The 15,894-nt window shown below is 44.7% G+C and overlaps 1 protein-coding gene across 7 annotated transcripts in view; it reads left to right on the plus strand.

Annotated features, from left to right (window-relative positions):
* The first annotated feature begins 2,947 nt into the window (after positions 1 to 2,947).
* LOC147159550 (nuclear factor 1 B-type-like) overlaps positions 2,948 to 15,894 on the plus strand; it is a 58,733-nt gene continuing 45,786 nt past the window's right edge. For 5 of the 7 annotated variants that reach the window (XM_086058878.1, XM_086058882.1, XM_086058880.1 and 2 more), the window contains exons 1-2: positions 3,332 to 3,691; positions 5,049 to 5,580. In XM_086058878.1, the coding sequence (XP_085915004.1) occupies positions 3,665 to 3,691; positions 5,049 to 5,580 (559 nt within the window). In that variant the 5' untranslated portion in view covers positions 3,332 to 3,664. Of the gene's footprint in view, positions 3,027 to 3,331; positions 3,692 to 4,551; positions 4,676 to 5,048; positions 5,581 to 15,894 lie in introns of those variants that run through there. The other 2 variants (XM_086058881.1, XM_086058884.1) reach the window with 2 other exon arrangements.

Consider the following 15,894-nt stretch of genomic DNA (forward strand, 5'->3'; position numbering starts at 1 on the left):
CTCTCCAATATGCAGCATGCACCAGGAAATAATCCGAATTGGATCCAGTCGAGAGCCCAAGTGACCGTTTTATTGCGCCGGGAACTTCTGACGTCTCAACGAGGCGTGCGCAACGTGCACAGTCGTGCACAGTCGTGCGTTCTCGCTAACCCAGAATGACCGGACCGACAAGTTAAACTGTCGATATTCCTTTGCGAGATCTAGGTCAAGATAACCTCAGCGGAAACAAAGAAACGAGACTCCACGGCCTGGTTCTGATTGATTTCAAAATAAAAGCCACGTAAATCAACTCGTGGGGTCAACGTTTAATTTGCTAAAGGAGGCTCCCTCCTCGAAGCGTTTAATCTCTGGGAATGGTTGCTGGAGTGGACTAATTCAATAAGTGGCCACCTGCCACTTGGACTGTCCGTGACATCTGGCGGAACAAAAGAAATAATTACCAACAAAATAATCACATCAACTCTGTGCTAAGTGTCTACGTCCCCGTGCCGCGTACCTGTTTGGGTTTGGCGTTGCGAGACAGATGAAGAGGGAAAGATATGTCATCTGAGCGGTTGTCCGGGTTACTAATTTGGGTCCAGATTTGGTTTTTGGGCTCGTGATGTCTTTTTCTTGGCTTCCAGGATGATGTGAAATGGCGCCATTTTGTCCATTTCGCACTTGTTAAACTTGTTGAGGTAAAACGCAATTCATTCGTATTTAAGGATTTCCTTGTTTTTCTTTAGCCCATGGACAATTTCCTTTACACGCACGTTATTGATTTTCAAATAAGATCTCATTGTAGAAAGTAGAAATCCAATTAAAAGTTGAACGAGAATCGCTTAATCCCATCAAGACGATAAAACGTATGGATTTTTTTTTAATTCCTCAAATGATGGCTGCTTTGTTTTCAAATGTGTCCCGTTGCCTTTAAATGGATGAGGAACTATTTATATATTTGCTAGGGATGTTGAGCATGCATTTGCATAATTATAGAACAATTATATGGGGGGTGTCATTGTCAATTACTCCGATTTTTTTTCCTGTTTGCAGCGGGGATTTTACCTGAATACAGAACTCCTATTTGTGCTGAGATGACGCCCCCCCCAAAAAAGTTAATAATTGTAAGTAAATGGCACAAAATGGTGGCATCAACTTACTTCATAATGGGTTTTTTTTTGTTTTTGTTTTTTTACACAAAGTATGTTTGTCTAAATGAAATGCCTCAACTCGCTTCAACGCGGCTTCTTGGCGCAAAGATGGCAGCAAAGCACTACTTTTGTCTAAATAAACCATTTCAATTTTCGTTTTTCGTGGTGATAAAATGATTAAATCAAAGTTGAATGCTCTCAAGACTTATTTTTAATTTTACTTTTTTCTGTCAACATTTACATAAAATAAATGTTTTGTGTGCAAATATTTGAAGGCTGCACACCATTTCAAGATGAGATAACTGCAGAGTGTGGCTTCAGTTTTCAAATGTTGCCAAAATATGATTGGCGGTTCCATGTTGTCATTAATCCACATTCAGCGGGGCGGGTGGGGGTCATGGGAGGGGGGAGGTCACTACTCATGTAATTACCACATTCGGGTCCGAGTCGGCGGTCAAGCTGCTGCCGATGCGCTTCGTGGGGCCCCGGGGTCAGTCGGCTGGTTCTGCTGATGGCCCCCCCGTCCGTAAGCCACCGTCTACCGTCCTCCGAGATGGCTGCCAACTTGTTCCAGAGGCCCGTCAAATGGCAGCTTTGTTATGACGTGACAGCCAGGACCTGGTGGATGGTGAGTGGAGTTTTGGGAGTTTTTTGGGGGGTTTTTTGCGCACAACTTTATTTCACACAAGTATTTGGATTTTTGTTTAAATATGGAGTGATTTTTGTATAAGCTCTTTATGATTTCTCATTTGGACAATGGCGCCTTGTCCTGCCCGCGCCTTTCCCACAAAGGCGAGGTCTGCCATGTTGAATATGTATTTACTTGATGCACTGTGGGACTATTGTCTGAGTTTGGTGACTTTACTTTTATACAGTGTTCCCCTCAAATATTTCAAATTCACATTTTTTTGTTGTTGTTGTTGATGTGCTTTGAGGAGTTTCATTAAGACAAAAGTTGGGCAATGCTGACATCTAGTGGCATCTATAGGAAATTATACACATGCAGTTTATGCATATACATTTTTTATTGTATACATTTTTTGGTTGTGTTAATGTGATTTATCACTTAAGTACTGCATGTTTATTGTGGTTAGATAATGTGGTGTGCTAGTGGTTAGCAATTCTGAAGTGCAGGTTAGAATCTTGTAAAATGTACGTTTCATGGAAAACATTGGAAAGCAGCTACTGACTAGCAGCTACAATTATCGCCACTCGAGGGCGCCCTATCCATGCTTTTACGAATGAGTGGATAAGTCACACGACCGGAAGTAAGAGGCGTAAAGTGGGAGCAAAGGGCGGTGCGCTGATCTTAGCCAATCAGGGGCCGGAAAGCCACACCTCGTGGGAAAACGTGTCCACGTCAAGTTAGGTAGGCATAGCCAGTGTAGGAAGTTTCCTTTCAAAATAAGAGACTAAACGTGTGTTTACTATCGTGACATTTTATATTGAATACAGTTTGAAACGTTTCCATAAGAGGTTTGTCCTTCATCTACTTATAACACGTGGTTGCATTTTCGTGCGTGGACAAGTTCGCGAAAGCGGCCTCTCTGAAATTTGACTTTGAAAACAATTGTTAAGCGGAAATCGTGGACGTTATTTTCGCTCAGCTGTGGGTGAGAGGCTCGCGAACAGGCTGGCCACACAGTGAAAGTGAAGGCGGGGACGACAAGCCGAGCCTGCCTCCCCTTTTGGATCAACTTCACTGAACATAAAAAGAAAAGAAAAAAAAAAGACAAACTTGGAAGAGGAAGGAAGACGAGCATAAAAGGGGGGAAGGGGGCGCGAAGTGCTCCCGACTCTTTCCCCCTCACTCCCCCCTAAAAAAAAGTTGACGAATGTCTCAACCTCAACCAGGTTCTCAAGCTTCTGTTAAACCCAATACAGTACAGTGCAATGGTACGTGACAGTACATATTACTATTATAAATATTAGTGGTGTTATTATATTTGCAAAGTGAAAGCACATTTGGATCGATGAAATCTAAAGCTGAGTTGTTCATTAACTCGCTTTTTTTCTAGTGCAAAGTACACGAATCGCTTTTTTTTTTAAGCATATTCTGCAGACAAGGTGCTCTGTGGATGGTTGGAAGAGGAGGAGGAGGGGGCGGAGTGGGTAGGAGGGTTGAGAAGGAGGGGTGTGAGCGTGTAATTACGTGGGTTCAAAAAAAAAAAAAGTTAGTCTGATTTGCTGGAATCGCGCACGCAGGAGCGAAGGTGCGCCACATATGAAGCAGTGCGAGCTCAGGGCGCAACATCACATGCGCACACACGCGCGCGTGCAAAAGAAAAAAGAAAACACGCTGCGGCTCCACTTTGACGCCTGCTGCAATTGTTGCTTTTACTCCGTTTCGACAATCTTTTCGGACTGCGAAAACAGAAGGAAAGTTGATGGATTTTCTCGGAGGGTTTCTTCTCGCTTGCTGCGGATGAGTACGGCTCGCGGTGCAGGAATGGCGCGATAAAAGTCGGCACCAACTCTTCCCCCCCCCCCTTCCCTTCTTGTCCCCGCTCACTTTTGTGTGCAGCCGACTCGTCATGTATTCTCCAATTTGTCTCACTCAGGTATTTATCGACTTTTTTTCTTTAATCAGACATAAAAAAAAAAAATCGGTCTGCTGGCCCTTTAAGAATGTAAAAAAAAAAGTGTCCTCTAATAACCTGCCAACCTTCAAGTGTTTCTAAATGTATATATTTTTTTAATTGTAGGACCCCCCTCCACCCTTGTGAGTGTGTGTTTGTGTGCGTGTGGAGATAAAGCCACTTTCGCCGGGGAGATGAAGCTCACGATAAGGTCCAACGAGGCTGACTTTGACTGTTTATATTTTACTTGGCATTAAGTAAGCAATTGACTGAGATGTGGTTTAGTTTGCGCTTAAGAGGATTGCGCTTTTTATGGCCCCGGCTGAAGTACAGTGCAGCAGCACCCCAGCACCCTCCTCCCACCGGGTCGAGCTATTTATCGATTACAGCACTTGGATTTGTAAAAAAAAATAAAAAATAAACAAAACAAATGAAACGTCTAAGTAAAAGTGCAATTGAACGATATTGTTTTGTTGAAATAGACAATAAGTGACTTTGAAATTTAGAAGCAATTGAGTTAAAAAAAAAAGAAAATACTTTTTGTGTGCGTGTGTGTGTGTGTGTGTGTGTGTGTGTTTTCTAAATTTTGCCAAGCCGAAGTCATGTACAGTTAAAAATAACTGCGTAATTTGGGATTTTCTAAATTGATCCGATCTTCCAAATAAGTCAGCGGGGGCTGTGTGTGACAAATGATCACTGACCGCCTCGTTCATGTACTTCAGAGATCATTTGGAATATTGTTTTTTATACAGTACACATGAATATAAAATGGCAGTCAGATGGGTCCTAAAACATTTTTTTATTTCATCTTTTTTAAGTAATTCAAAATGTCTTTTGGCTACAAAATGGTGAACATTTTGACATCGCTTCACATGTGACACGAAAGGAGCCCGATAGAAGACAATCGCTGACATGATGTCGGCTTTTATGTTGATTTATTGACATGTCGGAAACTTTTGACCCGAGGTATGTGCTTCCAAACATTTGGCCAAGGTCGTCTTACATCACCTAGACAACTCGACTTAAGACAAAAAAAAAAGCACGAGCAGGCACCGAAGCCCTGGAAGTTGAACTACTCATTTTCTTTACTAGTGCAACTTTTAAAATGCTATATTTATTTGGGAAATTCATGTTTTGACAAATGTGACATGTATTTATAATTGAAAGATTTTTTTTTTTCTGTGGTTGTAATTTAATGCTTGGATTATTTAATTTTTTTATACTCGTTTGCCAAACCCAGCCGGGAAAGCTTCTTTACAGAAATGAAGCAAATTCTCCCATTTTTTTTTTTTGGGACAATGTATTTCAACCCATTGCTTTCATGTCACCTCCTCTCCAGGATGAGTTCCATCCTTTCATCGAGGCCCTCCTCCCGTACGTCCGCGCCATCGCCTACACGTGGTTCAACCTCCAGGCCAGGAAGCGCAAGTACTTCAAGAAGCACGAGAAGCGGATGTCCAAGGACGAGGAGCGCGCCGTCAAGGACGAGCTCCTGAGCGAGAAGGCCGAGGTCAAGCAGAAGTGGGCCTCCCGGCTGCTGGCCAAGCTACGCAAGGACATCCGGCAGGAGTACCGGGAGGACTTTGTGCTCAGCGTGACTGGGAAGAAGCACCCGTGCTGCGTGCTGTCCAACCCGGACCAGAAGGGCAAGATCCGCCGCATCGACTGCTTGCGGCAGGCCGACAAAGTGTGGCGCCTGGACCTGGTCATGGTCATCCTCTTCAAAGGCATCCCCCTGGAAAGTACGGACGGCGAGCGCCTCGTCAAGTCGCAGCATTGCACCAATCCCGCACTTTGCGTCCAGCCGCACCACATCACCGTCTCGGTCAAAGAGCTGGACTTGTTCCTCGCCTACTATGTCCAGGACCAAGGTAAGCCCCACCCACCTTATGACCGCCTGTCTTGGGTCTTTGTTTTTTTGGGGGGGTCATTTTTGGGGTCGCACCTTTAGCCAATACCTCGGAAATGCATCGTGAAGAAAAAAACACCTTTTTTATGTTGACGTGAGGGAATATTTAGTCTCCTTTTTTGGGGGTATTCATATGAACAACCAGGAAGAAAAAAAAAATCACGGCCCGATACTGATCGGCACCGATTTCTGATCACGTGATCCTATCAACTCCAATTGTTGCCACTTTTGGCCAATTAAAACCCATGAAAAAAAAAATCTTTATCATTTACTGAATTGAATCATGGATTAAAAAAAAAAAAAGTTTTTTAGCAGTGTATCATTTTTCAACAAGGGATCAATTTCATATATTTTTTGAAAATGGAGCAAATTTTGATTTTAGGAAGTGCAGATACCGTTTAATGGCTGTCCAAACACTAAAAAAAATAAAGGTGTTATTGAGAATATATAAATGAATTATTTCGGAGGTTGTTTTCCAGCCCATACTAAAATAATTTGAAGGGTTTAAAAATAAATGTAAATTATTATTATATGTGTATATGTGTACATACTGTAAGTATATATCACATGCGTACATATATTATATATATGTATATACAGTTTTCAAAATACAAAGTATGAGGAGTATTTGATCTTATCAGAGCCCTGATTATCATTTGATGCCTCCTCAAATTGCAAAAATGCAGCACATTTTATTGTCTTTTTGTACCTTTCCCTGCTCTCTCTTTTATTATTATTTTTTGTCCGATGATTCGCTCCATTCCATCAATGCTCGAGGCTTTCGGGACGGGGACGGGGAAAAAAAAAAAAATTCGCGACGGTCGCTCATTGTGGCCAAAGCCCGGCCGCCATTTTGTGTTTTGATGCGTACCAGGGAAAGCAGAAGGCACAGTGCGCCCACAAGAATGGTTGCCACTGGCACCGGGGTTGGCATCGGAGCCTCTTTTGTGTCTTTTGTGGGATGATGCCAGCGCTTTCTCTTTGCGCTTTGCATCTGCTGCATGCATAACTGCGCAACGCCAAACTTGAATAGGCCCCCTTTTTACGCACTTCTTCTTAACGTGGATAATGCAATTTCTGTACAAATTGCGTGTGAATGCTGAAAAGCTGACGCCAAACTAAAATGATGGGCAATTTATTGAATTGTTGAAATGTAGACTGATGGGACTTGTAATGGTTTGAATCACTTGAAAAAGCCTGGAAAAGGAGGTAAAAAAAAAAGAAAGAAGTATTTAATTTGGGAATTTTGGAAGAATTTAGGAATTTTAGGACCAGCAATGCAAGAATGCTTTAAGTCAGTCAAGAAATGTGAATAGGACAAATTTGTCTTAATTTGGTCATTTTAATGTAAAAATGGTGAATTCTTGAATGGTGGGAAATAGATCCCAAGATGTCCTGAATGATCTTAACATTTTGAAGTTGGAATGATTTTTGATTAGTCCAAGATGTGGTAAATGTGTGTCTTGCTGTCTTAATGTGTTAATTTTACATTGAAAACTAAATCAGTCAAGAAACATGGAAGGAGGAGGTAAATGTGTCAAATATGTATTTTGGGGGGAATTTTGAGAGTTCTTGGAATGTGAAAAATAGGATTCCAAGATGTCTTGAATGATCTGGAATGGTTTGAATCAGTCGAGAAACGTGGATGGATGAGGTAAACACATACATCTTAATTTGGGAATTTTCCAGTAAAAAATTGAATGAACAAAATGAACGTTTTAAAATTGGAGTAGATTGAACTGGTCAAGAACTTTGGAAGTAGAAGGTAAATGAAACAGCTGTATGTAAAATATCTCCTAAATTTGTAAAAAAAAATTATGTAAAAAGTGTGGAATTTTGGGAAATGTGGGAATGGTTCCCAAGATGTTCTGAATGGTTTGAATTCGCAAAAGAAAAGATGAGGTACTTTTATAGTTTAATGTCACAATCACTCAATCAAATGCGGAAAACCTGGAATTTGGGGAATGTGAAAAAGAGATGCCCTCATTTCCTGAATAAGGTGAATATTTAAAAATTGGAACGGTTTGAATCAGTTGAGAAATGTTTTGATGCTTTTCTGCACCCACACAATCTCAAGGTTCGTCTCGTTACAGGAACAACCGATGAGGTCACATTGGTCGAAAGGTCGCGGTCTCTTTATCTTTAGGGCCCGACTCCAGACAATGCGGCCATATTGTGTTAGCGTGTGGTGCGGCGCCATTTTGTTTAGCGCCGTGCCAAGGAGGCAGGCAGGCAGCCCACCAAACCGGCGGTGAGCCGTTGGAGGTTTTTCGGATGTTGGCATCGAACCCTCTTTGTCTTCCTGCAGCATGCCTTTGATTCGTCGCTTGGCATCCGCAATGCAGCCGGCGCAAGTTTTTTTTGTTTGTTTTTTCTTTCCGGAGCCGTCGTCGCCGTCTTTTGTGTAAACGCAAATATGCCGCCTCCGTCCGGGGGCACGACGTGCGAGCTTTTTTTTTTTTTTCAAAAACAAAACTCAAGTGCGGTTGTTGGGTTGGCAGAGAAAGGGGGGGGTACGCGGGTGGGTTTGGCACCCCTGTGTATGGCCCAGATGAATGCCCGCTGGGGAGTGAGTTGGGTGGGGTTAGGTGGGGGCTGTTGTGATGCGTTGTGTGGCATTCAGTGTGCCAACTGGCGGGTTCGATGCAAGCTTCTCTCTCACTCACACACACACGCGGTCCTATCTGCAGTAATTCATAACACAATTCTCATAGACTGTGAACTCCAGTTTATCTCAGTGTTGTGTTCCAGGCCGACCTGCAATAGGTGAAAATCTGCGATAAAGACCGTAAAAAAAAAATTGACAGTAAAGAAGTCGGGTATTCTGCCACCAAACATTAACACGACCATAAAACATCATTACCTTCCTTTTTTTTTTTGTGTTTGTGGAAATGGATGGATTTCTTGCGCGCACACGTCTGCCGTGTTAATGGAGAGCGTGTTTAACGAGCCCCGGGGTTAACCTTTGGCCCCCGGGGGCCGTGACCCTTGCAAAGAGATGTGGAAGGGGTGTCCTGTGAAGTTTAATTGAGCACAACAGATTGGTTAAGAAAAAGTGACTCGTCTTTGTAAAGCCTGCCTTGTTGACCCTTTGGATGGCGGGGGTGAAACGAGCGGTTAGCGCACAACGCCGTACCGTTCTGAGGTTGTGGCTTTGGCAACTGAGCTCCAGCCTTCCTGTGTGGGGTTTGACCCCGTTTGACCTCCATTCCAAAAACACGTTCGGTTCTTTTAAAACTCCAAATTGCCTATAGAGTACCAAAAGGTTGTGGGTGTTTAGCATTGTGGGGGGGGGGGGGGGGGGGGCTTAAAGAGTTGGTCTTCAAACAGCGACAGGAAAACAATTGTTGTAGCCAACAGCATCCCTTGAACTTGACCTTATTGAGAACCTGCGGCGCATCCTTGAACGGGAGATCCGTGATCCAAACAGCAACAGGAAGTCCTTCAAACTCCGACCTCAAGAGAACCTGCGCATCATCCGAAAGCTTGCCCTAAACCAGCGGACTCTCGCGCCAACGCGCACGCAAACGTTATGCTACGCGTTAGCGGAAGCATCTCTTTGACCACCGTGCCGTGTTGTTTGTGGTTCAATAAAACATAGATGGCGCTCAAAGCATTGTTGCGTAGTTCGCATTCTTCTCCCCTTCCAACGGGGGCGCACGTCTCCCTGATCTGCGGCAACCCCCGGGGCCTTGACAGCTGTCCCCGGTCCAAGGCGCCGGGGCCTGAGACAAAAAGGCCGCCTGGTCTACTGCCAGAAGCGTGGAACCAAACTTGCTGTTATGATGAAGCAGCATTAAGTGCCGCTTCCCCAATTTTGGTCGGAGCCAAGCTCCCTTTCGTGTTCTTTTTGGTGAGGTGGATGTTTTGGAGTTGTGAACATTCCGAATGCGAATGAGCGAGACATTAAAGTCGGAAGCCTGCGGGGGGGGGGAAAACTTGAGCCGTACAGAAAAGCTTTTCAGAGTGAACTGTGCAACCCTGTGCTTAGCTTCCACTGTGGCTTCCTTATTAGTATGCAATAGAGCCTGCGGTGTCTGGCCACCTCTTCCTCAGAGCCATAACCTATCGAACACATTCCCTCAATCTAATCCACTTAGAACGCCTTCCCAGCTTCACCGCTTGCCTTATTGATTTCCGCTTCCCACTCAATGTCTTCCCAATCTTTTTTTCCTCTTAACCCAGGAGCTATTTTGGTTTTCATTCTTGCATGCGTTTCCCTCGCTCGTCTTTCATTGCCGGATGCTTGTGATCTTCTCTGCTCTTTTGTCAAACGCCATCCCCCGGTTGCGGTGCGGCTCAGTGTGGAGCTTGTGTTATTAGCAGCGGGGTTTTGCTCGAGCAAATACCTCAAGGCTTAAATGGGCCCTGTTACCTCCTTAGCCCTTTCTTTTGGTGAGCCATGTGTACATAAACCTCCATGGAAACAAGGCAACTCCGAGCAGAGGCCGCGGAGAAATGTGGGTGCCCTTTTTTTTTCTTTCTTCTTCTTCTTTCTCCCTCCCTGGAAAATTTACAACTCCTTCTTTTCCTCGACAACTGTGTGTTTAATTTGTCGGTGTCACACACACACACACACACACACACACAGCCGTACGTGGCTCCTCTTTGAAAAAAAAGGCGCAGACGTTGTGCTTGAAAAGGCTTTTCTTGTCTCGTTCAGCTGGAGACTCCACTCGTTTTGCTTTCCGCGGCTCCACTTGGTTAAGGACTGCAGATTGTGTCATTAGTCCATGGTTAAGATCTCAGCTTCCCCGCACTTTCCCAGGCTTTTGGGGAGGACCCCGAATGCATTTAAAATCCCCCCGAGGCCACTTGACTGGAGGGCCGGCACCTCCCACTCCTCCCGGATAGCCCCCCCCCCCCCCAAAACCCCCAGCCTGTCTGCCGGTCCTCCCAAATGAAGACAAATGGCCACATTCACCCCTAACCCAGGCATTACACTGTACCTCACTGTCCTGTGTACAAAGGCTCTCCCTGCGTCCCCTCTGCATGATCTCTCTCCCAAGGCGGGGAAATGTTTGCCCCAAGCAAGAGGTGGCAAGTACTTGCACTCTTATTCTTCAGCAGACCAATACTAAAACGGCGGTATTGTTACTTCTCACCGCTGGAATTGTCGATTTGAGCAGCAGCGACTTGAAAGGTTTCCATCGGGCCACAAGGTAACGAGAAGAAGAATATATACGTTGTCGTTCTTTTGGTGTGATCTGGAACAAAAAACACCCCTCAAGCAGTAGACTTTTCCTCACCCAGGAAGAAGCCTTTCGGACAACCAATGAAGGGAAGAAAAATAGGAGGGGGTAGTTGAGTAGGTGGGGTGCAAATGGGGAACTTTAAGCAGGGACAGACAAGCAGAGTGGTTGCCCAGGAGACCCTGACTTCTCCGCCCCCCCCCCCCCCCCCCAGCCTGCTTTGTCCCATCAAAGTCCTTTCACAGCAGACAGGGTCGATCATTGGCCCAGAGTGATGGTTGTCTCGTCTTTTGTGCGGCGCTACAGTACGGCCCATCACTGTGACAGCTCGACAACACCCAAGTGGGGCCGAATAAGAACGTCTCGCCGTCGCCAAATGTACTTTTGGGTGGGCGCGTTTTTGCATATTCGAATCCCAGGTTTGCGCACGGCGTTGCCGGTGAAGGGATGTCGAACATCGCTTCTCGAAAAAACGGACTCCAAATCCTTCGCATGCGTTTCTTTGCCGAGCCGCAAATGTGAAAGTGTGAGCGCAATAAAAGCGTGTTCTACATTTACCCAGTGAGCTTTGTAATTAGGCCTCCGACATGTGCGCGGCCCTGCAACCGACAATTACTGCTGCGGATTCTAGCAACAAAAAAAACTGCTCCATGCCAGTCTTAACATACTTCCTTGACACCAATTTCTGTAGTTCTTCCAACTTAGACCGGACTTTGGTGGCATCTTAAGGCGTTTCAGAGTTTATCCGCGAATGCCCGGGGTCAATAATAACCAATGACCAGCCCATGCTGCTCACTTTATGCGATTGTGAGCAGAGTCCACCTACTCGCGGTCCGACGAGCGGCGCGCGCCTTCCCTCACTTGACTTGCGGGGCTGCGTGCACGCCAGCTCGACGGTTTCCCTCCAAACCTCTGGCTGCGACTCGGGCTTGCCATGTGTGTCTTGTTAAGGGCAGTTATGACAAATGGCAGCAGCTGTACAAACTAATCCCTCTGTAGCTTTCACACATGGCGCCCAATTAACAATGGACCACTGTGGGGCCCTAATCCACGGCGCAGCCATCCTCTGGTCCTGTTTGCCGAGCCAACGCCGCCCCGGGAGATTCTTCTAAGGCCCGCTCGCCAGGCCCTCGCTCAATTCACATGCACGGCTTGGCTCGGGACCCTTTGGAACTCGAGAGTAAAACTTTTTGGGTCCAGAATTTTTTCCAAAGACACTCCTAAAAACATTGAAAAAATGAGTGGTGGGGATGAAGCACGAGTTTTATGGACTGACCACCTCGGCTTTTAAAAGATACTTTTGTGTAGACTTTCCAGCTTCATGGAATCCATAATTGTAGGTATTCTGAGAACCAGCGCGTCCTGTCCCGTCCAATCAGCTTTTAATCACCTCCACACTTTTCATATACGTCAAATGCCAAAAACTGGACTATGAGATGCAAACAAAGGGCGCCGACCGGTCGACGGGCCGTCAGGCAGAATGATCGGGGGGCCCTCTGCCAAATCTGCGCAACGTGAATGAAACAAATGGATAACGGGGAGAGTGAAAATGGTCTGGGTGTGATCTCTGGCAGACGGCGCGAATGCATTGCCAACTATTTTGAGGAGGAAGCTTTGGCTGAGCTCATGTGCAGGAAAAAAAAAAAAAAAAGGTACACTGACGTGTTGACGGCGGAGGAGGCTGAGGGATTCTTGATGAACATGGCAACCAAGATGCAAAAAAACAGTCTTAAAAAAAATCAAAAGCTTTATGCAAAGAAGATGAACCTCTTTTGTTATTAGTCAGTATGTCCTCATACAGTATGCTGCAGACATTAAAATGGGCGGAGGGGGGACAAGTCAATGGTGGAAGCTATTGATCGGTCGCGGGCAGACACACTTTTCTTAATGTATTCCGCGCAGCGAGCCGGCTGATTAGATGGAAGGGAAGCAGCATAGGGGGCCAGATGTATGCGTACAGTGCAGTATATATAGGACCTGACAAGGGCACTGAGCAGGACGGCATGCAGTGGCGTTGGATGTCACACACTCTCACATGCACTGCGTCTGTGCGCGCGTCGCGTGCTAATGCAGTATTTCCTTAACTGTAATTGAATTTTGGTTTGCGTCGAGCTGTTTGTTTCTCACTTGCTGTCGATGTTTACTGTAAGACTGACATATAAAACAAAATGTGATTCAACTTTGGATATCGTAAACACCAAACTGAGTTAAACTAGCTTCATGTGAAATACCACAGACTCGCTAATGGAAATTAGCATAGATGTCACTGGGATTGTATACCTTCGAACAACTGCAAATGTAACACACTCGGAGCAGCAACACGTACACATTTGTTGCCAACATAGTGGAATTAACAAAACAGCTTAATGCTAGCATATCATGTGAAACACTATCAACTGGCTAATGGAAATTAGCATCGATGTCACGGTGGTTACAGACCTTCAAACAACTACCAATGTAACACATGGAGCAACAACACGAATTTGTGGCTCGCATGGTGAGATGAACAAAATAGCTTCATGCTAACATAATGTGAAACACTATCGACTGGCTAATGAAAATTTGCATAGATCTCATTAGGGCTGGGCATTGATTCTAATTCTAATCGATTTGATTTCGATTCACAAGACTTCAATTAGATTCGATTAATTATGGCACATCAAAGCTTCTTAAATGTGAAGTACGTGATAAAAACTCCACAAATATCCATATAAATAAATTAAAAAGTAATTTCTGCGGAGGCAAAAACTGGTCAAATGATTTAGTTTATTAATGAAAGTAACACGTAACATTGACATCAGCAAGGATGAGATGAAAATATTTTCATAATCTAATTCAATAATTGTAAAGAGAAATGAAAAAGATTCTGAATTGTCTTAAAGTGCAGTAAGTCAGGTCTTTTATAAGTGTAAGAAAATACTTTTAAATTCACGTGAACAGTCAATTTCAAGAAAATAGTGAGATACAAAAAAAATGCCTTTAAAATTCTACATTCTTAAGAATTTATGGGAATAAAGATATATAAAACAGTCGATTAATGGTTTTATGAATCTATATCGGCTTGAAAGGGAAAATCTAATTTTTTTAAAACCCAGCCCTTACATCTCATGTTGACCTACAAACATACACGGAGCAGCTACACCGCTAGCATAGCAAGATCATTTAACAAACTAGCTTAATGCTAGCATATAATGTGAAACACCATTGACTAGCTAAACGAAGTCAGAACAGATGTTTGGGGTAATTACAAACTTTCAAACAACTGCCACAAACACACCCTGTGCGGCATCGCTCCCAGTACAGTGGCGCTCGTTAATGAATAGCGCGCATGTGTTTATGTAAACCGTCGGGAAGAGCGACATTGTTTGTCTTCGGCGGTTGAACTTTCCCCTCCGACGCGGTCTCGTACGCGACGAACACAACCCGGGGCCGCACAAAGCTCGCACTGTTTTGGGAAGGCGAGGGGGCACAAAACAAAACCGGCGCTTTCCCCCCCATTATGGCAATCAAAGCGATTTTATCAGCGATCAACATATTCTCACCCTGAGAGAGAGCGGAGAAGAATGCCCCATTGACTGCCGCCTCCCTCCCCTTTTCTCCCCGTCTTATGTACGTCTCAATACTTTGAGGAACTGGGCGGAGGGGGCCCGACCGCATGCGTATGAGCGCGTATTGTTAAAGTAGCGACTGTGTGCTCTCATGCTGCTAGTGTAAGGGTGGCGGGGGTGAAAAGACAGAGCCGTCACCTGCCAGACTGCTGGAATGTTAATGCCGTGGCTCTGATAATTGGATTTTGTGCACACCGTCCATGAGGAACGTCCAGCTACTTTCCCTTCGGATTGTTCGCCGCAGCCCCCCGGACTCTCAATAGGGCTTGTCGATGTTTATACAAGCACTCATGTCTCAATAAAGACTGTTTACTTGTGTGTGTGTGTGTGTGTGTGTGTGTGTGCTGAACCCAAGTTTGTGTGTATGTGCATGTTGAGCCCAAATGCATAAGGCAGGCTGTGTGTGATTATTTTTTTTTGTGTACCCAAGTACAGTACAGTAACCTAAGTGAGTTGTGCGTGTGTTTCTGTACATGTGTGACAGAGGTGACTCTTAAAGGTCAACCCCCAAATTCTTGACAATACGATATTGACCTTTTGCACTTGACGTCACGGGACGCTGGACGGGCAAAAGAGCCACTTTGCCTGTATTAAAACCGTTGAATCTCGTACAGCGTAAAGTTCTTTATCTAATCGATGATCTTACAAAATGGTCGTATCTTGCTTTGCGGTGGGTTGTACAGACAGACAAAGGAGTAAACCAAATGTTGCTTTTTTATCGCATGCCTCCTAATAGCAGCAATCAACAGAAAAGCAGCGATTATTTTTTGCGAGGTTAGTCGATAAATGTTTAATACGTTTTACTAGTAAACGTACACTCTTAACAAAGATTGCAACAGGTGTCGAATTGCGTGCTTCAAATCACATTAACGAGCCAGATAGTTAGCGTCCACTCCAACTGCACGAACACGCAGCTTAGTTTTAAAACTATTAAGTGCATTTGACTGTTTAATAATGGTGGATTTTGTCTCCTGTCTGTTTGTTTTTCATTCTGGAGTTAAAAGTCATATTCATAAAATTACTACGATTCTAGTCAACATAGTAACATGACATCACAGCGTTTCAATATAGAACGGACTGCGTCAAAATAAGTCAGTTGGCATGATAAACAAGTTTTACCTTTTGCGTTACGAGGTATATTGTCTCCCCCCCCCCCCCCCCCCGGCGTGAGCGTAGCATCTCGTCCCAGAGACTCAGCCAGCGACAAGCTTTTGAATTTAGCCCCCGGTGTAAGGAGAAGACGACATAATGATATAGGTCGTGCGCTTTGAATTCCGGCAAAGTTTGGCCATTTGATTAATTTGGTAAAAACAGCAAGCAACAGAAGGTAGGGGGGGGGGGGGGGCTGTTTTCAAACGAGTGATCTCCGCCTTAAGTAAATATCGCGCTCTATGAGTCCCGACTAAATGTGCAACTTTGACTGACAGGCGAACTTTGGTTGAAGTTTTGATAATAACTTTTAACAGTCACTGAGTC

The sequence above is a fragment of the Leptonotus elevatus genome, chromosome 17, assembly GCF_054856555.1.
Source record: "Leptonotus elevatus isolate MCC_2025b chromosome 17, RoL_Lele_1.0, whole genome shotgun sequence".
Taxonomy (NCBI): domain Eukaryota; kingdom Metazoa; phylum Chordata; class Actinopteri; order Syngnathiformes; family Syngnathidae; genus Leptonotus; species Leptonotus elevatus.